This window comes from Zootermopsis nevadensis, unplaced genomic scaffold (assembly GCF_977971745.1).
Source record: "Zootermopsis nevadensis isolate Lab colony 2312 unplaced genomic scaffold, Znev_1.0 Znev_ptg000015l, whole genome shotgun sequence".
In the NCBI taxonomy this organism is placed as follows: Eukaryota; Metazoa; Arthropoda; class Insecta; order Blattodea; family Termopsidae; genus Zootermopsis; species Zootermopsis nevadensis.
Genome location: NW_028259147.1, coordinates 7,237,479 through 7,262,748, shown reverse-complemented (window position 1 = coordinate 7,262,748; position 25,270 = coordinate 7,237,479). Strand labels below are relative to the sequence as shown.

Genomic DNA, 25,270 nt, shown 5'->3' with positions numbered 1-25,270 from the left:
TTGCCCTCTTTATGCAATTGAGGAGATCCTTAAATGCAAATACTCATTACTTTCCATCTTTCACCTCTGGACAATAAGGAAAACGTGACACATTCCACTTAAGATGAAGTCTTATAAAATAAATACAGAAGCATATAGATATGTTCACAAAGAACTTGCAAGTCTGTAAGGAATCCACTGCATACCATTCAACTAAATTCATATTCAGCTTGCACGGCGCAAGGGTTTAGCGCAAAAATGATGTAGATCTAATTTTATAAATATGTAGGAAACGGAAACAAGTAAAAATTCGTGCAAATTTGTGTTAATTACGTTTTCAGATACCTTACTTAACTGAGCTCTCATTATTTTAGTAACAAATTTTGGCGTCATTTCCTAAATAAAACGGTAACATATGTTTTATGAAGTTACATCCTTTTTGCAGCAAACCTTTAAGTTATTGTTATTCGTGGGATGGCAACAGACAGAAACGCTAGACGATTTTTAACCCCGAAGAGGAACAGGGACACGTACGCCAACACAGAACATCGGGATACATACAGATGCCAAAACTTTAAGCAGCACAGTCCTCCTGCGTCCCCCGGCGCGCCAAACGCGATTATTATTTACATATCATAAACAGATCAACTTAGCACAACGGTAAATTGTCACATTCTCATTATGGATGAATCCAGTTCAAATCGCTGCGGGAAATCGGTTATCCTTACAAGATTTTCGTCGTATTCCTCTGTCTGTCCAGGCGATGGCCTAGACAATGTCTTAAAATAGGCCACGATTGCTTCCACCTCTACCGTTATCAGTTTAACAGTTGAAGTTAGGATTGCGCGGTTATTTTCTTATCACATTTGACAGTGAAAATGGTAACACGCATGAAGGAATAAAAGAAACAATGAACGAGCAATAGAGAGAGGGAAGAAAGAAACTGACCGAAGGACAGAACAAAAGGAAGAACGAAAGAAATAAAGAAATCCCGTTCAAAACGTTACATTTACCGGCAGTGATGTAGGCTGCAGTCAGCCAAGCCAGCAAAATTTTAAAGTACAGGCAGATACATTGTATTTTAAACGCATTGTACTTCCGCCATCAAGATCAAATTCTTGAGGCGAGACGCAGTCTTGTTGACTGTTGCTCCCGTTAAACACATACACAGCGTGGTGTTAAATAAATAACTACAATTGAACAAGTTCTTGCGCACTACACAGCAGAACCGGAGTCTGATGGAAACGTCAAACACGCGGTAGCCCCGGCTAAAACAAGTGTTCCATAGCGTACTGTCGTTGATTATTTAGCGACATTTTATCAGCTACAAAGGTCTGACCTTTTATCCTGAGGAAAGAATACATATTGAGGGTGTTTGAGAACGGGTGCGGTGGAGAATATTTGGACGTATTTGGGAGAAGTGACGGGAGGCTGGATAAAACTGCATAATGAGGATTGTCATGAAAAAGTTGTGTTCTGCAAATATTATTAGGGTGACAATGAGCCGGCTTGGGTGTGTAGTACGCATGGAAGAGATGAGAAATGCATACAAAGTTCTACTTGAAAATCTGAAGGGATCGGAGAATAATATTAAAATGAATCTTAAATACATAGAATATGAAAATTTGTGAACTGGATTCGTCTTGCATAGGATAAGAGCCAGTGTCTGGCATTCGAGTTCCATAAAAAAAACAGGGATTTCCTTACTAATTGAACGACTATCAGCTTCTCAAGAAGGACTTTGCTCCATGGAGTTATTTTTTTAACACCACTGCTTCAACTGCAGACGCTGTGAAGTAATAGATTTTATTGTGTCTAATTTTCACGTTATTTGACTACACTTTTACAGGTTAGGTAGAGAGACGAATGCGATGAGAGTCATTGTGACTGGATTCCTAGATTATTTGACGATACTCTTTCAGCTGAAGAGGTTAGACAGCGTTGAAACTTACGGGAACATAATCATGGATTATTCTAAAAATATCACGAAAATCCTTAGCCATATCTGTTCCCTGACTGGTATTCAAACCGGATACCAAGTTAAAAATAATAACTTGGTGGTGGGCCCCGGTGTTCGTACAGATTTTCATGGACATGATCACTTGTTTAAAATGTTAAATAGTGTGGCATAAACAAAGCCGCCCACATATGGTCTTTATGTTTAAACTAGAGCAGCGTATGATCCGTCGAAGTTGACGGGAATGAAATTTCTGTAGTTTGAACAGTAATAACATTTATTGCAGCATTTGTTTTGCAAACCGTATTGAAAGTACAACATTGTAACGTATTTATAAATTAATTTAAACGTGAACAATTTTCACTGCGACTGAAACCAGATTCGTGCCAGCGCAGACTTTGCCAGGCTCAGGGGCCACCACAACCTCATTTGCGTTTCTTGCTACCAGAGTCGCCACAGTTAGAAATTAATTTCAGTTTTTTCCGTATGTACGAACTGCTCACTCGTCGAGTCAAGCGTGACGGACATTGAAGAGGGTTGTCCTCTGGGTTAAAGCGTATTGTAGTCTGGTAGACGTTTACCAATGTTTCAGAAGTACTTACTGCTTCCATCATCAAGGCGATGGAGGCAGCATGGCGCTACAACCTAGAAGACAGCCATCTTTATACTCGCCGCTGTGAGAACCTCAAATCCTGCGTGATGGACATTGGTTATTATATTCGGAGTAGAAGCAGATAACCTCAAATTGACAAATTAAACGGATGACTGTGCACATGGCGGGTTCAAATGTGAATGCAAACGTCATTAAACACATCTTACCTTGGCATAATCCAATGATAAAGTGTTCTCAGGACACGTATAGAGCCCCTCACTGAAAGAAACAGAAATATTATATATCACTTTTTCAAATGGTTCTATACATACAGGTTAGTAGGAGTTATATTTTATTAATTATACAAATTAATGGTTATGCCTGCCCATAAAGGTCTTCTGGTCTGGATTTTCATTGCGCAAGGATGTTAGACGTAGCCTCTAAATTTCGCACTGTAGCCAAATTTGTAATTTTGAATACATCCAACATGTTTCATAAGAAATTTTGAAGGAATGTTTATATTCACTAGTCCGTGCTTCGCAAAAGTTTATCCCGGACCACTTGAACATTTATGAAGATCTTGGCGGGCCGCTTAATTATTTCTGTGCCCGTTTAACAATTGTAATGCGTTGTGCTGTAGAAGCTGAAGATTTAAGTAACAAAGTTTTTGTTGTTGTACTTAATTTAGTCCAAGCAACTTGGCACTTCTTATATGATATGTTTTAAATACCATTTGTATCGCGAACCGCCCGAATGATATTCACGGATCACTAGTTTTCCACATATCACACTTTGAGTACCTCTTGCTTAGTCGATGCACTCAAACTGGAAGCTAAATACAGGTTATTATAAATAACTATGTTTATATTTTTGAAGTTCTTTTCATATCAACTTTAACTTTACCTTCTTTTTAACGCGGAGAACCGGATTCAGCCCCGGAAGTATGCAGAATTTCAGGAGGATAATATTGCATTGGAGGGGGTTGATCTCGGAGTGTTTGGTTTTCTAAAGAAATTATCTTCTCTGAGTAAAATTTGAAGTTCTGACGGTGAGTTACGAAGACGACCGTCTTCTGGGTTCTAACGCTATATAGTCTCGTAGAATTTTACCAGCGTTTCAGAGGTAGTTGCTGCCTCCTCTGAAATTCTGGTGAACTTCTACCAGACTACTAGCACTGAAACCCAGAAGACCGCCATCTTCACCGTCACTGAGGTTTGCAGCAAGATGTCAGCCTATGTGATCCGATATCTTGTTGGACGCTGGGTTGACACAACTCCTGTTTAAGGATGACACAATAATGGAATCGCGAAAACAAATTTAAAGAAAGGGACTTTAAAGTAAACCGGCCTAAACAGGATAGCACTATTTCCTCTACGCCAGATGTAGTAGTCACACCGTCATGATGTCTTCTCGAATCAGGTAGGGCCATTCTCTCAAGAAACCTGTGCGCAAAATATCTGCGACCCTGGGCTATGTTGCAGCAATAATAAGGGAAGGGAAGATGGAACGGGAAAGGGGTAGCAAGACGCCTTGTGGATTATCGCATCCTCTTTCTCCCCGTACCTCGGCTGGCTAGCCGACAACGTGTGTATTATAACGGTCAACGAAGCTCGGAGATATCTTGCGGAAATATAACAGTCTTAACTCCGTTTCTGATTCTTCGCTTCTGAGAAGCATCCTACCATGCTTTAGATTGAAAATTTTTGTATATAGCTTGTTGGTGACCGTGATTTGTACAGCCCTCGAATAAAGCGCATATAATCCCTGCGTGCATTTAACAGCAAGTTCAGAGGTGCCACACCCAGCAAGGTTAATATCGCCAAGGTTTAACAACGTCGTTCGTAATAATGATTTATTGCTTTTAGACGTCATCCGGCCATATCAACACTATACCTGTGTGATGGCTTTTGAATTCCTTTTCTTCATTTTTATTTCTTTCAGCAGTGGGAGATATGTTTGGATATGACCGTACAGTTCGTGCCGGACACCGCTTGTTCTACCATTAATATTTTCGTCTTTGGTTTCATACGTCTTCCGTGATATCTCACGGCTCACTCTTGCAGCCGGGTGAGCCTGGACATCATAAAATGGTGCCACGAACGAGAACCGTTATATGTGTAACATCCAACAGTATAGATAAAATAGTTGCGCGTAAAATGATATTCCGAAACTTTAATTATAATTTATAAAACAAGAAAACCTCTACAAAACAGCATGCCAAAGCTGGGATCAACGTTTAGCGGCAAGAAGCATATGATAGATGAAATTTAGTAAACATTATACTACTCACTAACAAAAGTAATTTTGCCGTAATTTTCTTGACGAGTTATGTAGTCAAACTCTTTCAACTGCAGATGCTGTTTAATTTTGAATGGTATGGGTTGAATAGTGTGTCAAAGAGGGTTTCGTAGGGGACTGGTCATCGGCTATTTCAAAGTATTGGCCCGAATTCGTCTGTAGAAACTAGAATAATACAAAAATAATATCTCTAATACAATCCTGTTTATAAATAAACACCCGTAATGCGTCGTCTGCCTACTGGAAGACATGTAAGAACAGGCACGGATCATTGAACCTGTGTTGCAATGACGAGAGGAATTGTTACGACTGGCAGAAGCCGGACGAAGAACCGGACAAGCAACTGCAGTTTCCAAACAGTCCTCAACCTGACAACACTCTTCTTCCTGTTACTGGCTCCCGAGATGAGTGATTTGCTGTTTTAGCGAACATACCGCATCAATCTTCAGGGCTGAAGCCCTCCTAAATACTGATACACCCTACAAATCCACACGGCAACACAATACAGAAGACGCCATGTCTATCTTCAGCGCCGCGAGAACCTCAAATCGCTTCAAAATGCCTACTTGTACGTCGCGGACAATTGGTTACCAATTCTGTTTCGCATTCAGGAGGCCCTTGGTTCAAATCTCGGTCCCGAAACAAAGTATTCTGATTGAGGTTTCTCCACTCTCCCTCCAGGCCAATAACGGTGAAATACCTTAAATTAGTCCATGACTGCGTCCTTTCGCATCATTTCCAATTCATTAATCAATCTACATTCGACGTTATAAAGTCTAAGCTACGGATAGCGTTGTTAAATAAACCACAAATAAATAAATACAAGTTTTGTATCCGAAGATTCAACAAAGTTGTCAGTTGATGTTATCTTGAGTCAGTCTAAGACATCATAGCAATCCATTTCCTTTGAATTAATTTTAATACTAGGTTTGTCCTCGGTTCACTATCCAAATTTTCCTCATCAAAATCCTGCATATCTTTCTCGTTCCCCCTGAGCAGTCTCATGAAAATTACGAAATTTAAAACACATCACTTAGACAGTGATGCCAACAGATAAGGTGAACATTCTTTTATTGTACCTTTCTACTCCAGAAATTCTATGATTCTGATAAAATCCTGTATGGTTAACTAACGCTAACATTTGTTGAAAAAATTAGGATTCTGAGCTACAACTGCTCATCAATGTTACCAACATATGAATAAAATGTTCCGAAGATGCAACTTGAAAAATAAAGAGGATTTAATGGTTTGGTCCAAAAGAGAAGTTTCTTTTCATTTAGTTTAGTTTAGCAAATGACTTCGGACGTTTTGTTCAGAAGGATTAAGGGTGAAAAAATGATCTCCGACTAAGTAGGTCACCTTTTTCATGGCTTTCTTAGCTATTTTACACACCTCATTGGCCTTGTTTTTCATTTGATGCAAATAAAAATACAATGGTACAAAATGTTAACTCACTTATATGTCACTTTGTAGAGTCGAAACATTTTTATTTGTATTTTATTAAGTACTCAGTACACAGAAACATATTCAAATAAAAGTGAAGACTTGCGGATTTTTATTTAACTTTTAGTATAGACTCTAAAATACCTCATTTAATGAACATCCCCATTACGCGTTAATTTTATGCAATTTGTGCAAACACGCTTGTTAGCATAATCACTTCAGCATATATGAACACATTTTAACATACATTTATATAAATTACTTATTTGGAGCTTGTTTTCCAAAACATTGTTACCTTGTGCCGCTCAATAAAGAATTTAAAACGGAGTCACGTCTTATTTTCATTAAACTATTTAATTTTTACTGATGATGTAGAGAAATGTACCTGCTGATGTTAAAGACGAGGCCGACTGGCATCTCGTACATGTATTCTTTGGCGATGTCAGATGCAACGTTAGCAATGCTCACTCGGCTTCCACGGAGTGTCTAACCGCAGCAACCACCAACACACACCACGAACGTCTGAAGCGCTACTCCGCAAGACTCGATGAGACCAAGCGCCGCGCTACCTGCGACCTCAGGAGGAAGAACACGAACTAATTAGGAGGATAGATTGTCAGCCATGGCTCTTCACAAAGCTTCCTTTTTCTCTCATCAGTCTGTATTATCATTATTAAGTAGTATTAAGGTTAAAGTTATCCCTCTGTTATGAATACGTTTGGAGGAGTTGAGGTGTTTTTAAAATCGGCACTAGATGGAGGTGAGTGGCTAGCTACACGTTCCTGTCACTTTACTCCAGAGAAAGAGCCGCTGGAACTCATTTAATGGGAAGCTTGGTGACCCCGAAGTCAGTCTGAACGCCATGGCTAATATCTTACGAAATGCAAGATTTCTAATGCAAAATGTAAAATTTTGTCAGCCAATTTACTGGTTTGCATATTGCACGTTTATGCGCTTGCTTCAAACAATCATGCCTAAGAAGGTCTGACAATGATAAAATGAGGACAAAGATGTTCTTATAGGCTACCTATCAGACAATTACACAGGTGTCTTCTTCCGTCGGATGGTAGCAGGACCTTTGTGGCTGTCATTCTTTGTCAGCAGGCACAAGGCTTTTCACCGCCTGCTCCTAGCGATCTTACATCGTCTGCTACGACCTCAAGGCTTCTAATTAGACTACTATTGCACTCAACCATAAATCCGCATCCCGCCCTCACATTCCAGCCATCTTGTTTCCCAGGCATGCCATTGGCTGCTTTCTTCATCACTGTTTTTGTAAATATGTACGAATTTACAGTAGCTAAGCAAACGCAATGCTGTTAACTTAATACAGAATTTTCTACGAAAAGCTAACACGTATTCTTCTGCTCAAGAAATTTCCGCCTTTGGTGGTACCAAAAGGCCCATTACCGTTGAAAAAAATCCTCTGTTGGACTGAGATAGTTAAATCCAACTCATTCCACAACTTTAAACATTATTTATCTTAAATACATTACATTATCACCCTCTTATCTGTTCCTAATTCTCAGAAGTGATATCTTCCTTTTAGATGTTTAATCAAAATATCGCGTGCATTTTTAATGTCGTTATGCATACAGATTTTCCTGCTCCTGGTTTCAATGAATTTTCCGTGACTGTCCAAATTCCAAATCACATATCCTCCTCCAATCTAACTCGTGGCAGCTTCGGTTCTGTCTCCAGAACTGCTTGGTGAATTAACCCGTTTGTGTAGTTCATACTGCAGGGCTGTTGCCTTGACAGTTGTTTGAGAACAAAATGGCATCTTGGGAAGTTTGTGTTTCTAAGAACGTTACTGAGACCAATTTTCGAAAGTTCAGACTCAGCTTTTAAATGCAAAGAATTCACTAGAACACATGTCTTTGCATGCTTCTGTAACTATTCTAAAATAACGATCGCCTCTGCATTAGGAGCTAGAGCATTTCTTTTTCTTTTCACGTATGAAGAGCAGCTGTTGTGACGCCCCGATTACCGCTTTCAAAACCGCAACATATGGGAGCCTGCACGGCAGAGGAGATACTTGTAAAACGATATAAGGAAGTTTACTTCATAGGTGGTAATTTTATGCCGTATTATTGTGACATTACTCACTTAACGATCCCAGGCAGTTAACTTTCGACTCGAGATCAGTATTTCTACCAGCAGAGTTCCTTTGTTACCATACTTCTTTCACGGTATCTTTAAGTAGGCCTAGACCGGGACATCAAGCAATGTTAAAATGAATTTATTCCTGGGTCACTGAGCTAGTTGGCGTCGCGGTAAAGCTCTGGGCTTGTATTCAGGACGTGCCCAGTTCTTATCTTGGCCTGCTTTCGTGGTTATCCTCAGTCCGTTCAGGCGAATGTTAGGATAGTCGCCTCAAATAAACTACTTCATCTACTTCGAAATGAATATTTCCGATCACATTCGACGTTGTACAGTGAGTTCAGTGACAAAGTTGAACGCAACTGTCATTTCTCGCCTCCCGGTAATAGCTTTTATCATGTAGGTAAGTTTAATTTATTGTTTTATGGAGTGATACTTGACTTGTGTGCCTTGAACCTTGTAGCGCTTGGCGGTGAGTCATTCAATTCCAGACGGGAGCAGGGAGGTGAGACTTGCGTTCAACTTCGTCGGTGAACGCACTGTGTAACCACTGTAGTTGAAACGGCAACGTTAAATATAACGTGTGATTCAATCGATCCATGGACACGTAAATCATCACCCTGGTATTTAAACCTCGTTTCTTCGAGGATAATAATATATCCTTAATATATCGCAGAAGTAAACGACATCTCGGAACGGTCGTAACTAATTGAAATGATGGCGGAATTAGGAGCTGATTGAATTTAGAAAATGCGTCCCATTAATCAGTACAAAATCATGTTTATCTACCTGTTTCCTTTCTGTAAATATAAAGATTAAAATATACAGAACTGTGAATGTTTTATCTGGGTGTGAAGCTGGGCCTCTCACTCCAATGGCCCGAATATCGCTGTCAAGTTGTCAGGACTACCGCTTCATATTCGGAAGCGAGCAATTTCTACTTTCTTCTCGGAGTCGCCGATATCCATAAAATATTTTCCGATATGCAATTTAGTAAGCTGATGGATAGATAAAATCTACGCACAATGTTTGTTCAGTTTACGCACTTTGCTGAAAGAGCTCAAATGTGAAAAACAAACCGCGGTTAATTGTAAAGTTTGGAATGACAATTATAGTAACCTGTAATTTTAAAACCATTTAAATCAAATCAGTTCCAAAGCTCTGCTTCACTTTGTAATTTCCGTTGCTTCTTTTCGGATACAATAGTCACAAATACTAACAAAGGAAAGAAAATTTACTTAACGTTGCTTTGAGAGGCAGCAAGGATGCAAATTATACGGGAGGGACAATTATTCGTTTTCTTCTTGCGCGTGTAATTGAGCAAGTTCAGCCTAACTGTGGGAAGGAATGTCTGGAATTCTGTCGCGTCCATTGTGTAGGACATCACACTCGGAGCTCCGGAAGCGCTTCAGAACGTCTTGCCCTCCTATGTCATGACGGATTCTACTCGTATAATAAGACTGTTTCCATAGCGGAATCGTTCCGCGCAGCTGGGCAACTTACCAGTGCACTATGATAATTAAAATGCCAGGTGTAAATTTGCCTTTGTGTCTAAGCACCATATTATATAGACGAAGTCCATAAAGAGTTATTAAGAAACACGCGCACGCAGGCAGCAATGGATCACCAAATAAGGCGTTCATCTGAAGCCATTGATTTTGTAGTCCACTCATGTAACTGCGCAAAGCGAACAACGCACTAACAAGTCAAGCAAATGTAATACATCGATCATGAAGAAGAAAATGTTTCCGGAATAAAAGAAACTTTCACTGGTGCACCGCTGAATCGACTTAAACAGTGCACAATGGCTCAAGTTCCTTAATAAATGGCTCAAAACTTATTTTGGAGGGGCTTATCCTATACCACTTACAATTAGTGGCTATTGGTTCACAAAACGAATAGGTTTATAATAAATCGACCGTTGCCACAGACCTTTAAAGAATACTCCATTGATTAGAATCACGCAGTTGAAACAACGCTGTTAAATAACATAATAAGCAATCAAGTGCAGATATTTCAAGTTCACTCATGCGCAATTCAGTTATAATTACTACATTGGTATTTACCTGCAAAGTACAACCATGGCCATAAATAACTAAATAACCCCCCCCCCCTCCCCCTTCATGGTAAGAGTTCAGCTATTAGGTTAATTCCAAGGCCGCCTGTGTGAACTCCATTGTTCCTAGAAAAAATTCATCACGCACGTAGACAGTACAAAGTCCTATTTCCGGTCACATCAACAACATTGCGTGAAGCCGGTTGTCGTTTGTAAGTTTAAATTAAAATAGAACCCGCTTTGCTACAAAAAAAAAATTACAAAACTTCTTTTATACAGCTGGCCAATTTCAGACGTTTGATGTAGAGTGTGAAGTTCGTTTTAAGACTCGTTCAAGATTATTAATAACGATTTTATAAAGAAGTTAATATTAAATTCGGTGGGTTGGTAGTGTCAACTGGACCTAACCTAACTTTACTGACAGCGTGGACTTTACCAAAAGGTGTTTCTTGGGCGGAACTTTTATATCAGCAGTTCTCACCTTTTCAAGAACTGTAGCCAAATCCACCCTTCCTTATAGACACGTGACCTGCTGGGTTATAATTACGAAGATTTATTAAAACTTCATGGCAATTTATTACAGATACCACTAACTTAATATCGCGAACAGAATCTCATACCAATAATCGTTTAACACGTTTATTGATTTGTTGCTTGTATTAATTATTTTTTAAATAAAAATACCTTTTTTTAATTACACAGTGATACAACATTACAAAAACATATACAGGCCACACAAAACACAACGGCCAGCCGCATGCAGCACGCGGGCCGCTACTTGATAATCACTGCTTTAAACGCTGACAACGAGATATCTCGTTCTGAATCCCCATTGTTTCCAACTTACAAAACAGTGCAACTAAAATGAAACATTTCCTGTCGTTTTTAAAGAAGGATGTCTGTGGCTTTAAACCGTTGAGTTGCTATGGAAATAACACAATTCTAAAGTTTTTTGTGAAAGCTGATTCTGACCCAAATAATTATTTCTACCAACGATATTATCCAAGAGACTATAGAGCAAATTTGTATGCTTTAAGCCCTGGGTGATGTTTTCTAGTAAAAATGGAGTGTGAGGTTGTGAACAAGGTTTCCGCCTATGTAGCACAGAAGTCATTGTCACTATACTTCAGTATTATTAATCAATTCAAAAGTAATGTATCATATTGTATATGCGTGGTTATTTTCCAATATCGGCGAGGTCAAAATTATTAACTTCATTTACAATTTTTTTTCTGATTCTACACTTTGGCGATAGTTTAGTTTCTTCTTGTGATTAATTTCTGGGTCAGCCTGATCAAGTCGGAGCAATATTTAACCCATAGAACTTAAAATTAAATTATCTCGACTGCTTTTAGTGTTTTTCTCAATACTAAATTTAATCGAAATCTGTTACATTTTATCTTTGTCTTTTTCTCAACTACATGGTGATTATTAATCGATGAGTTTTGGATGATGTGGGTGGAATTATATTCCAATTTTTCTTACATAATGCGTGCATTATGTTCACTTTATGTAAGTCGTGCAGACAACTCATAATAACGATCATATTAATTTTAATACTTTGACAAACAGAAACCGCACCCTTGTCTAGCAATGAAGGGACATGCACGAAAAGTGTGTTGAAAGCTTTGAACAATGACAGTTTCCTTATCTAAGTACAGCAGATTATGAATATCGATCGTGTCATAGGGTGCGAATCGGCAGACAACGAATTTGTACGCTAAATGTCATAATGCATACAAGATAAGTCCCGCATTCATCCTATTTCCGGCATAGGTAGAGCTTTTGCTAACAGTTTTGATGACTCTTCAACCAGTCTTATGTAGAAAAAAGTTACAATTGACAGTTACTTAGAACAGTGTATCCAACTGGCTGCCCGCGGGCCACACTCGGCTCGAAACCACTTGTAACCAGGAACGCGAAAGTATGTGTTATTTGTTTCTAGTTGCTCGTTTATTAAAGAAGCTAGTGAGTTTAATAAAAATGTTCTTAAATGAAACCTGTTGCAAAATTTATACAGGTAAATATTTATTTGAGTCATTTTCCATCAAGAACGGTCTGAAACAATAAGATGCCTTATCTCCATTGCTCTTTAACTTTGCGTTAGAATACGCCATTAGGAAAGTCCAAGATAGGCAGGAGGGTTTGCAATTGAATGGGACATATCAGCTATTGGCATATGCTGATGATGTTAATTCATTGGGTGACGATGTAAATACAATCAAGAGGAACACAGAAGTTTTACTAGAGGCTAGTAGACAGGTGGGGCTAGAAGTAAATTCAGAAAAAAATTAAATATTTGTTAGTATCTCGTTAGCAGGCAGGCGGGCAGAATTATCTTAGGGTGGCTAATAAATAAATCCTTTGAAAGTGTGACAAAGTTCAATATTTGGGAACAACAATAACAAATGAAAATGACACTCATGAGGAAGTTAGGAGGAGACAAAATTCCAGAAATGCTTGCTGCTTCTCAGTTCAAAATATTTTGTCTTCCCGTCTGATTTCTAAGAACCTGAAGATTAAAGTATACAAAAAATAATTTTGCCTGTTATTTTGTATGGGTGCGAAACATGGTCTCTCACTCAGAGGGAGGAACATAGATTTCAGGTGTTTGAGAATAGGGTGTTGAGGAGGATATTTGGGCCTAGGAGAGAAGACGATGGGGTCTGGAGAAAACCGCATAATGATGAGCTTAAAAATCTGTACTCCTCCCCCAAGAATGAGATGGGCGGGGCATGTAGCGCGCATGGATGGGACAAGAGGTGTGCACCGGGTATTGGTTTGGAAGCCTGAGGGAAAGAGACCGTTGGGGAGACCTAGACGTAGATGGGAGGATAATATCAGGCGGGATCTGTGGGAGATAGGAGTTGAAGGAGACTGGATTTTGTTGGTTCAGGACAGGGTCCAGTGGAGGGCTTTGGTTAGTTCGGTGATGAACCTTCGGGTTCCTTAAGCCATTTAGTTAGGTAGTTAGTTGCTCGTTTATTTTCTTCATGAAGGATTAAAAAATAGCTTTTCTTGTCTCGTCTGGTGCTTTATGTACAGGTGCCATACATGCTATTGAATTTAAAACCCTGCCGTAATATGTACGTTGTTCGGGTAAAAATTATGAGATTCAAGCCGTTGCAGAAGCAGGTTTAAAATAATGTGTTGCTCTATAGAAATTTGGACGCATTTCAACAATGCTTATGTTTGACCATATACTATGGCAATTTGCTACTTCTGAATATGTATTATTAAAGGCAGCGAAAATTGGCTGTTAGTTATTCATACAGAGGGGTTTCTTGGTCAATGGTTCAAACGGGAAAAATATTCTTGGCTCCAGACATGAAAATCGTTGGACCACCCTGACTTAGATTGAATTTCCATCAGTAGGCCTTTTACGATGAGCTAAAATGAGTCAAAATGTGGTTTTATGATAGTGTGATGTCGGTAGTAAACAAAACAAGGCCAGTGAGGTTCACAAAATAGCAAATAACGCTTTTGGGAAATGTGTAGGTCTGTACTCCATTGGAGTATACCACAGTTGGTATGTGAATCCATGTAGTAACGTGTAACGTTCGTTGTCTTTTAAACAAAATCACCGAAACAAAGTCTCAGCAAGCTACTGGAAGAGGATGTATACAGTACAGCAATAAGTCGTATATTTTATAGACATTTGAGAATGTGCGTAAGCGCAAGGGACCCCTAGCCAGCTGCAGATTGCAACTCGACAGCGCATTCCTCAAAGCCAGGTGTTGGAGAGTGTTGTTGCGCATCGTGGAAACCAAGTCTGTAACATTGAATTTCCTCCATCTGCTGTTACCGAAGATAAGCTCACCTTCCGTCCACCTGTCCCTCATCGCAGCCGGCACGCTCCCCGTTTCTTGTGCTACATACTATAGGCGAACGGAAGTGACTTCCAGCCCAGAGTTTTTAACCAGTGGGTCGTAAGAACTTTCATCTCACTCCCTGACTCCTTTCCCTGCCCAGAACATGTTTAAAAGAGGTTTCGTAATAAAATAAAACAATAACTCACTCCAGAACAGAGATGTTCTTGAGAAACTTAATATTACACTCAGATAGCGAAAGAAATGTTCCACCTATGATGACACCCGAAGGTTCATTATAGTGTTCACAAGAGCCCGCCACCAGTCCCAATCTTGAACCAGCTGAATACAGTCCACACCCTAGAACCCTATTTCCCTATGACCCTTGAATATATTGCATAAAACAAAGAAAAAGGCAATTCATACTAAAACATCTGAAATACAGCAATTAAAAATATTAAATAAACAAGATCAAAAATAAGGAAAAAGAGAGAAGAGAGATCATTTAACTGAATAATAATAACAGTAATATTAATAATTCTGACGAGAGGAATAACGATAATTAATATCCTTTCCGAGTTATTATTAATTAAAAATAAATCTAAAGTAATAAGGAATGTTTGAATTAATGTTTTCAATTGTTCAGTTGTTACTACTTTCTTCTTACCAATTGGTGAACTATTGATTTAATCTGCTTTGTTTTGAGGGCAACCAGAGACAAATGTCCAGCCCGACATACAAGTTTAATCAGTGAAATGTAATCTCTTGATTTTGGTTTCTAGCTTGGTTTTGTTACAAAATCATTTTATTTTGTGGCAGTGTGCGAACTCCCGTCGTTGCCTGAAAGCAGCCAATGGTTCTGGAAGCAAAGTTTGCTTTGACCCGAAATGCTTCCTTGAAAATTGTTGTAGCGGTCCGCCCTAGGTATTAAAAGTTGTGTCCATTCCCAAAAATCTTTCACTTTTAAAACAATGCCTTTGTCCTCATAAATATAGGCATGTACAATTCCTTTTTAAATAAATTTTACTGGCGTCTACTGAGGGAATGTTTCTTGTGTTTCAGCTGAAAATGTTTGCTCAACGTCTTACTCGTTTGAGCTTTATTTCGGCTTTGTTTTACAGAAAGATGCACTTCTTAAGCAGAAACTGAAATAAATAAATGTTTATTTCTCACGCTTAAGAGTTTATAGTTTTGAATAGACCTGTTTATAAACAAACGTTTTGTTAGACTCCATATTGTAGCTGGTAGCATAGATTTAATCTTCTTTCGAAATCGTAGGTTTTGAGTTTATCACGGTGATGAGTCTGAAGATGGCTGTCTTCTGGGTTGTTGCGCCGTGTAGTCTGGTAGAAGTTCGAAATCCTTTCCTAAACTTTAATTCTGAAAGGCTTTCAGGTTCTCATTGCTGTGAGTATGAAGATAACAGCCTTTTGGGATATTCCACCATACAGTCTTGTAGAAGGTGACAGACGTTTCAGGATTCTTACTGCCTCCAACAATCAGGGTTGTGGGACGATATTTTTAATTGTTGACTTTATTACAACGATTGGATTTAAATTGCATGCAAACATAAATGGCGACTTCGAGCTGAGGTTGTAAGGAAAGACTCTTTATAACGGTTTGACGCTTCTTTTCCATGTAGGGGAGACTGGGGCTAGTTCTTACAATTTTCAATTACGATTTTTCGTATATTTATTCTTAAAATTTACAAAGTTAACAATTATGGCTTCAGGTACTACTACTATTTGGCTATATTAATAACATTTTTTCAAAGGCCTATTAAATTTTGGTTCATCACAAAACTTGTTTATTTAAGAGAGGTGATTTGTAACAATGTGCCCTGTTATGGTGCTAGTTGTTACAGTGAAGGGGAGAGTTGTTACAACACACTGCATTAGTAAACAGAAGGAACAATTCAGACCTTCATTAAGCAATTAATTACAGAAATTAACTTCAAACATATGAAACATTTTCATCATATATTAGCAGTTTGCCTTAACGAGATTCTTCCAGAAGAAACTTCATCAGCTGCTAACTTAAACTTTTCCAAACTTGTATTACCTCTAATAGTCTTCCTTTTGTACGTTCGTACCATCTTTCATGATAAAACAATAAAGTGTAGCCATTTGCAAACGCAAGATACGGGTCACGATGATACACTGTAATAAGGTGCCCCTTGCCCAGTGTAACTGGCCCCACTGTACGCCATTTTCATTTAACAGTCAAAGCAGTGTCAATATTCGACTGTAGTGAAGAACGAAGTACACGCATTGCTCTTAATATAAAGAGCTTTAGTTAAGGAAATTTTGAAGAACTCGCTTTTATCACGCGGTCGTGGAAGTGAGTTCAAAATCAGAAGAAAAATTTTACTTTTTACTAGTAAAAACACTTAAATCAACCTAGCTCACGTAATATACAAGCTACAAGTACCATACCTTGGGTAGAACTGCGCACAGGGGAGAAGCAATTGATACGAGACTCATGAGATGCTGCTGCAAATAAGTGGTTTTTAAAGTAAAATATAACAACTAGCCCCCTTCTCCACTACTTTTGAATTGGGAAGCCGAGGGAAATACGGCGTTACTTTTTGAACATAACCCGCTTGAGTTAAAGAAAACTGTTTGCAGCAGGGAAGGAGAATCAATCCTTGGATCATACCGTCATTCCTGTTCCAAAATTATTGGTTGGTTTTATATGACTCGGGCCTGTGAGGGTTGTATGGAGTGCAAGTTGAATAGCAGGTACTCTTTTTACCGACTGAACAGCACTGCTGCTACCACCACCACGCCGCCATTGTCTCAGGTGGCAGCACAATGAGCATGATGTTCATTGCCAGCTGAGTTACGCATCAGATTGTTATATTGTTTGGTTATTTAGAAAATATCAAATTTCTATGTAATATTCTAAGATTGCTGTGGTTCAGATTAAAAAATGCCAAATGAAATTATATTTCGTGAGCAATACGGAGCACTTGGTAGAAGAATAGTATATGTAAAGCCACTAGGTATTTTTGATTGTGTATTATATGTGTGTATGTATGTGTATATATATATATATATCTGGAAGCTTGAAGGGAAGAGACCGCTGGGGAGACGTAGACGTAGATAGGAGGGTAATATCAAACGGGGCCAATGGGAGATAGAAGTTATAGGCGATTTGATTTTGCTGGCCCAGGACATGGGCCAATGGAGGGCTTTGGTTAATTGGATGACGAACCCTCGGGTTCCCCGAGCCATCTAGTTGGTTATTGTGTATATATGGATTCAAGACATAAACAAATGTCGTTTTGCAATTCCACGAGCTCACCCTTGATTTGTAGTTTGAATATATCCATATCGACATAGGACTCTGCTGTCATGAGTTTCTGCAGACAAAATTCGAAATTCGTTCATGGAATAGGCCACGACCATTTGTTTCACTCTTCAGCATTATAATATTGCCTCTTTTAAAGTTAAACAGACTAGGAAGATGGATGGTGGATAACTGTAAGGTCATGTGATTTGAAAAATCTGCTTCGTAATTAACATTTTGCCAATGATATCTTCAGTTTGTACAGACTCATAAGTAGCATGAATGAGGGGTTAGACTGGTTATGTAAAGGAGACTAAACATGTGGCCTTTTGATGTGTTTTGTTTGCCCACATGCATTTTGTGCATTGTTATATCACTTGTGTCATGTAAAATAGTTATCTGACATAAAAAACCATGTCTCTCCACTCCCCCAGTTCCTGAATCTTTCAGAGGGTCATCTTAAAATTTGCAGTAGTTTGGCAGAAGTTTACTAACATTTCAGAGGTGTTTGCCGCCTCCATCCTCAGGGCACTCATCACCCTGACTACAGATTATGTGGTGCAACAACTCGGAAGACAGTCATCTTTGTACTTGCCACTGTAAAAAGATCAGTTCTCACAGCTTCAAATTTATGTGCTTATTTCCTATACATATGTTCTATTAATATGGATCAACAGCTTAAGAAATAGAATCATGTTTTCTTCAACTTTATTCTTACTTCTTGTCACATGACATAACACACGGATAAGATAGTGCCAATTTTACAATGTACATATCACAAGCCATGTCCATGGGCATTATTTAGTTAAAAATACATGTGTGTGTTATTGTCAACATTTATATTCAATGCCTTATTCAAAATTTCTGTTTGAGATTTCTTCATTTTCTTCTTATACTTTAACCTTTGAAAACATCTTTACATTGCACCATGCATGCCCTTGCATGTTCAGCTATTTGAGTAGACTGGTTGATTATGCCTCTGAGATGATGTTAGTAACAGTTTAACTGCCTTTCAAAACAAATTTTTCCCATATGTGAGCTCTATATGTTACATGTTAAAAGGTTAAAATTGTGGACTCTTTGCCTGAAGATGAAAACTCAATATGCTGTTATCTTAAAGGGTTCTTAGAATTTTGATTTTGTCCAGTTTAATCGATTAGTATAATATGATACATTTCCAAAATAATTTTACAGCATCCAGAGCTTTTCTTTTTTTAGTCATTGCAAATTATATAATAACATTTGTGTGTTGTGTGTTTTGCATGCTTGCTTTATGAGATTTTGATGATTGTATTGTCCTTTTAATAAACTTAATGTGTGCTTCTCTCTTTCCAGACCAGAATTCAGTTGTGCAGCTCCGTTCTTTATTGACACTATCAACAACATTCTCTGAGAGATTTTTACAGTTTTTCTGTCAAGTATTTTTGCCCCAAGGATATCCTGAAAGTGTTAGTGATGACTATTACAAATACCAAATCTGGGATACAGTACAGGTTAGGTCTTCTTTAACATGGTACATTAACTTACTTGCTAACTGAGTGACTCATTTGTTCTAAGTTGCATTGAGTTGCTCAGAGTTCTTCAAATATGTTAGTATCGTAGCTTATGTTAGCACCAGCTTCTGGGTTAGGTTACCCCAATGTCTAATTATCCTACTGTAAGGGCATGTAGAAGTCATGTACAGCCCCATGCATCCTTAACCTCTGCACCCTGTAGAGGTAATTAGTCTGTTCCACCATTGCATCTACTCCTGCTTTGTATTTTATACATCTTCTGGGTTCATATCATGGTCTAGAGACAAGCTATACTGACCTTTTTTGTTGTTTTACATAGTGCTGCCAGGCTGCTTCTTTCCACATCCTTTCCAATTTATTGTTCACTAGTCATTGTATAGTTTAATGGTATGTAATCTGAGCTGTTGACAGCATATTTACATAACCAATATGCAAATTCATGCTGATACAGTTTATATTCCCAGAATATAGCCTAGGGTTTCTCTTATAGTAGAAAGTTAGGTGTATGCTAAAGCTGCTCTGCATATGGTCTAATAGAAGTATCTCGGTGCCTTTGTTGAACTCTTCCAGCCATTTTATCATTTCTCATTTCCAATTCTCAGTTTTCACATGATCATTTGTTCTCTCCCCATATATTAAATTGTAGGATTCTGCTTAGCTATCTGTTTTCCTGTATTTGACAAGCATATCCATATCATACTAACAGTCTTACATGTTCTTTCTACGAACTAACTAGATGGCTTACCGAACCCGAAGGTTCATCACCGAATTAACCAAAGCCCTCCACTGGACCCTGTCCTGGGCCAACAAAATCCAGTCTCCTTCAACTCCTATCTGCCATAGATCCTGCCTGAGATTATACTCCCATCTACGTCTAGGTCTCCCCAGCAGTCTCTTCCCCTCAGGCTTCCAAACCAATACCCGGTGCACACCTCTTGTCCCATCCATGCGCGCTACATGCCCAGCCCATCTCATTCTTCTCGACTTAATCACCCTGACAATATTGGGGGAGGAGTACAGATTTTTAAGCTCATCATCATGCAGTTTTCTCCATACCCCATCGTCTTTTGTCCTAGGTCCAAATATCCTCCTCAACACCCTATTCTAAAACACCTGCAATCTGTGTTACTCCCTCTGAGTGAGTGACCATGTTTCACACCCATAAAAAACAACAGTCAAAATTATTGCTTTGTATACTTTAATATTCAGGTTCTCAGAAATCAGACGGGAAGACAAAATATTTTGAACTGAGAAGTAGCAAGCATTTCCAGAATTTAATCTCCTCCTAACTTCCTCATGAGTGTCATTTTGATTTGTTATTGTTGTTCCCAAATATTTTAACTTTGTAATACTTTCAAAGGATTTATTATTCCTCCATAAATTCCCTTTTTATACTAAGCCTTTAAAGTCTATGTTATATAATTTCTGCCCCATCATTAGTATTTTAAACTTTCATTCTGCATGTCTGCCCTGAGAATTGTGATGGAACAGCTGATTTTGTAGTGTGATCCTTGCCTTAATAAAAAAATTGACACCTAATGGGATTCTATCACATATAAAAAACTTTCCTTTATAAGAAATGTTGTTTCATATTCATAACATAAATTCCTAACTCTTTTCTGCCTGGACACAAAACTTAAATTTGATTTTTGTCAGGCATTTTGTAGCACCATCACTGGAACACTTACCACACAGGCTGTCATGAAAGGTGTTGGTGTTGGGGACACTGCTGCCACACCCTTTGCTGCAGCAGTTACATGGATTCTCAAGGATGGAACAGGAATGGTTGGAAGAATAGCATTTGCTTGGTTTGAGGGGTAAGGAAGTAAGTCACATACATGTTTTTGAGAACCATGTATATTTGAATAATTTGACCACCTTTTGCATATCACATACATATACTGTATGAATACTTAATTAGCTTTCCTTCTTAGTAACTTCTTAGCTTATTTAGTGACATATGCTTAATTACCTAGGTCATATAGGTTTGAATCGGGCAACTTAAGACTTTATTTATGCATGTTATGTAGTATTGGGATCTTTTGTCAGGGATTTGGTAACTACACCTCAATTTCAGACCCAGTTTTATTCCATAAAATAAACCAGGTAAAATTGTGGTGTTATATACTTTAGCCCTTAGGTTTGTATCTGATGAAGCTAAAAACCTGACATTTTTACAATTTTATTGTAACCTCCAGTAAATCTTTTCTGAGCTTGTGTGTATCTGATTTTGAGGTCACTATTTTAGCTCTCGTTTGGATGGAGACTGCAAGAAATGGCGCCTCTTTGCAGATGTTTTAAATGATATGGCAATGGCATTTGAGCTTCTCGTGCCAGTATTAATGACATATTCAACACATATTCTCTGCATTGCAACAGCATTAAAGTCCATTGTTGGTGTAGCTGGGGGAGCCACAAGAGCAGCTATAACTCAACATCAGGTATGAACTCTGAGGCAAGTATGTAACCTATCAGAATTGTGATGTGAGAACTGTGGTCAGAGTCATTTCAACTCCAGTCCCAACACTTTGCATAAAGAGTTGACCCGCATGAGATTTGAGAGATACCAATATTTCAGAAAAACATGCTGTCTCCATTTTAAGATCAACATTGACAACAGTTAACCCTTTCTGACATATCATCTCTGCATATTGTCATGAAAAAATAAACTGACCACTTTTCATATTTTTCCATAGCTACTTGAATGTGGCCATTTATAACAGCAGTTCTAAACCAGAAGTACACGAGACATATTCCATACCTTGTCAGATATGGAATATATAAAGTCTGTATAAAAGAGTACTTGTGTTATATTGTAATTTCAATAGTAAATGATTACATGTTTGAAAGAAAGTCTCCATAGAAAAGGGATATTTGTTAGTTTGACTTTTAGCTCAAGGTTCAGAAATGCTGACTTAGAAGGGGGCTAATATTAGCGAATCTTAAAAAGTAGGTTCTGAAAAAGTTGGCTTCATCAAAGGAGATTTGATGAGGATGGATCAGGCCATTGCTTGGGCCTAACTGTAAAGCTGGTGATTATCATATTGTTTCTCCATGACTTGGATAATATGCTTGCCATTACCAAAATTAAAAATATTTTATTGCAGGCAATTCGAAACAATATGGCAGATGTTTCAGCAAAGGATGGAAGCCAAGAAACTTTTGTCAACTTATGCGCATCTTTTGTTGGCATCATCATTTTGTCCACACTTGAAGGAGAGTAAGTGATTTGAAGAACTAAAAGGAGCCATACCCATGCAGGAAGGTCTAGATGATTGAATTAGTAGATATTGCACACAGTTTGGTAGTTTATTCACTATTGAATTGCTATTGATTATATGGCCCTTAATGAAACATTATATTTCATGTTCCACATTTTTATATTCTCTGTATGAAGTATAGTATACGGAAAGGTCATCTCTCTCAATAGAAACCGGCCCAGAGCAGTCTGTCACGAGTAGGATTATCAGTGTAATCCCATGACTATTAGAAGTGTAGGATAAGGTATCATATAGTGAACACCGTCAAGGCTAAGTTGCAGCATATGTGCTGGGAGGTACTGGAGTATCTGGCATAGTCTGGATCTCTCCCCCTGGGACTTCCACATCTTTGGGCCAATAAAGCAGGCACTCAAGGGATGCTGATTCCAGTTGGATGTTCAAGTGAAGCAAGTTGTTCGTTACTTTTTCCAGCAACAGCCTTTGGAATTCTTTGAGATAGGTATTCATCATTACTCTTTAACTTAGTGGGATGCATGTCTGAATACTCAGACTTTATTCAGTGAGCTTAGTAGATATTATGTAATCAGCCTCGGGCATGTTTCTGTTGAACCACCTCATAGCTTAAAAGGTGTCCTTTAAATAATTATGGTGAGCGTTTGAGGATTCGTAATAAGGAACCTATAATACTTTCAGATCACTTTATGTTCCCTTGAACATGGTAAAAATTTGGTTCTTTTGTGGTATCTGGGAGTGTGAAGGTATCTGTATATTCTTCATCTTGGTATAGTGTGTATTTGAGTGCATTGTCCATATAATGTGTATTAATGCCTTCTTCCCTGTACACAGATTTGTGTGGCATTTGTTCACTGTCTTCACTGTCATCCACCTATATGCTAACTACCAAGCAGTGCTATCTCTGAAAATGGTAACATTAAACAATGCACGTCTTATTTTGCTGCTTCGAATGCACCTTGGTATGAAGATTGTTTCTTCACCTGAAGTCATCAACAGACATGAACCTGTGATACTAGGAACAGGAATGTCTGGTAATCAAACATACAAATTACAGTAAAATTGTGGTAATTGAAAACTATGGACTTCACTGAAGCTTTTTAATTTCATTTATACCTCTGTAATTTGAGTTAGGAAAACAAGAATGGAAAGATGCACTCCAGTTAAGGGTTCACAAATTTTTCATATGCATTCATAGTTACTTGGCACAAATTTATTCATGAAGAACTAATCAACTGTATGTAGTTCATCATTTTACATGAAGGATGAACGGTTGAACTCTTAACTATGTATGCCACCTGCTTTAACATTCAGTAACTCTGCATTTTGCCCTCATAGGTTACATATATTTCTCAGAATACACAGTGATTATGTAATGGAGAAGTGTTGTTTTCTTTGATGTAGAGATGGATTTTCAGTATTATTTATATAAGCTTCAGAGGTTTAAAAGATTTTTAAGTGAATTAAAAAATAAAATTCTGATTCATGTAAAGGCAGCCATTAGAGGTAAAGTGACCTGAGTTAACACATGTAAAAAAGTTAAAGTTGCAGTGTCATAAATTCTGTTGTTTACATACCAGTTTAGTAGAATTTAGTCTGTGGAAACTCAAAGTGGAGTCTTCTTCCAGTAATATATGGCATACAACCCAGTAGATTTTTGTGTACCTTCTGTTCACAGATCGTAACTTGTGTGGATTCCGAATCATACTTGGTGCTTCATTACAAAATGCCATGGCCTATGGTAAGATATGCACTGAAGATATAAAGCTGTTAACCGGTTTCTATTGCTCAAAGAAGTACTTGATAATAGTCGACATTAAAGGCAAGAGAATGTTTGTGACTTTTTTACAAGGAGAGACTGCAGTTGATGTAATTCAAGCTTATTTCCATGCAGTGCTGTTGGGCATTGCCATATGCATAATCAGGGAACATCCACTGGTAAGTAATTAAAGTTTAGTGCAGTTAAATTATGTGTGTTAAGAGTGTCTGGAATTGTTATTGTGTGGTGAATTATTTCACAGATGGTACTAAATGAACAACAAAGTAGATCATCTTTAATGTGTCCTGTTCACCATCTGCAAGAAACTCTGATAAAACTGAACACAACCAATACAATTTCCAGGAATATGAAAATTCCTGTGGTAGCTATGAAGGCTGCAGATGATATAGTGTCAAAGGAATTTCCAGAATTCCTAGAAGCGATACAGAAGCAAGGTATTTAAATGTCAAACTAATAATAAATAGTTTAACAGAGGTTAACTACCTCTGAAAGACACAAAATGTAATTTTGTGAGACAACACGATTCATTCATAAGCACATTGAGGCATTCGAATCCTGTACTGCATGAATGTGTGGGTCTCTTTTCGTGAATTTTTCTGCCACATGAGGAAGGAGGAGAAAAAAGTAATATTTTATATTATCTCTATAGTGAAGATTTTGGTTGTGGTCTTCTGTGTTGTGACACTTTGTAGTCTTGTAGGTGATTATCATCATTTAGAACATATCTGCTCCCTCTTCAACCGTGAATATTGTAACCTCCTGCAAGACTACATGGTATGATAAACTGTAAGTCCATAAGCAACATCCTTACCTGTTGAATCAATTCATTCTTGATACTAGATGATGCAATTCTTCATGAGTAGAAAATGTATTGATGCAATAATATACTTTCAGGCTGGAATACACGAAGTCACCATATTACAGTTGATGAATGGAGAAGTGAATGGAGTAACTTTGACAAGAATGAATAATTTTATTTCAACGAGGAGTTAAGTCTAAGGTGAAAAAGTCTTGTTCTGTTTTCTAAGTTCTCTCATCAGCTGAAGAAGTCCATCAAGTACAAAATGTAATTTGTGGTGATTTGTTCATTATATCAGTTTAACATTATTAAAACAACCAGGGTCCAGAAAAAAGTCTTTACAATGGACCTGACCCAACAGTGTTCCTTTAATGAATCAACCACTGAAACAAACTTTTAGATAATCACATATATAA

At 38.1% G+C, this 25,270-nt stretch overlaps 2 protein-coding genes across 5 annotated transcripts in view; one reads left to right on the top strand and one right to left on the bottom strand.

Annotated features, from left to right (window-relative positions):
• The window catches only part of Traf4 (TNF receptor associated factor 4), a 38,986-nt gene extending 32,160 nt beyond the window's left edge, over positions 1-6,826 (bottom strand). The window contains exons 1-2 of the mRNA XM_022066957.2: positions 6,655-6,826; positions 2,756-2,807 (exon numbers count right to left, since the gene is read on the bottom strand). Coding sequence (XP_021922649.1) covers positions 2,756-2,807; positions 6,655-6,695 — 93 coding nt within the window. The 5' untranslated portion in view covers positions 6,696-6,826. The remainder of the gene's footprint in view (positions 1-2,755; positions 2,808-6,654) is intronic.
• Positions 1-25,212, top strand: part of LOC110831212 (RUS family member 1) — a 53,812-nt gene extending 28,600 nt beyond the window's left edge. For 3 of the 4 annotated variants that reach the window (XM_022066954.2, XM_022066952.1, XM_087349178.1), the window contains 8 exons: positions 18,864-19,021; positions 20,699-20,859; positions 21,291-21,483; positions 22,150-22,262; positions 23,110-23,309; positions 23,954-24,213; positions 24,297-24,489; positions 24,950-25,212. In XM_022066954.2, the coding sequence (XP_021922646.1) occupies positions 18,864-19,021; positions 20,699-20,859; positions 21,291-21,483; positions 22,150-22,262; positions 23,110-23,309; positions 23,954-24,213; positions 24,297-24,489; positions 24,950-25,026 (1,355 nt within the window). In that variant the 3' untranslated portion in view covers positions 25,027-25,212. Of the gene's footprint in view, positions 1-17,035; positions 17,242-18,863; positions 19,022-20,698; positions 20,860-21,290; positions 21,484-22,149; positions 22,263-23,109; positions 23,310-23,953; positions 24,214-24,296; positions 24,490-24,949 lie in introns of those variants that run through there. The other variant, XM_022066950.1, reaches the window with a different exon arrangement.
• The last annotated feature ends 58 nt before the right edge of the window (positions 25,213-25,270 follow it).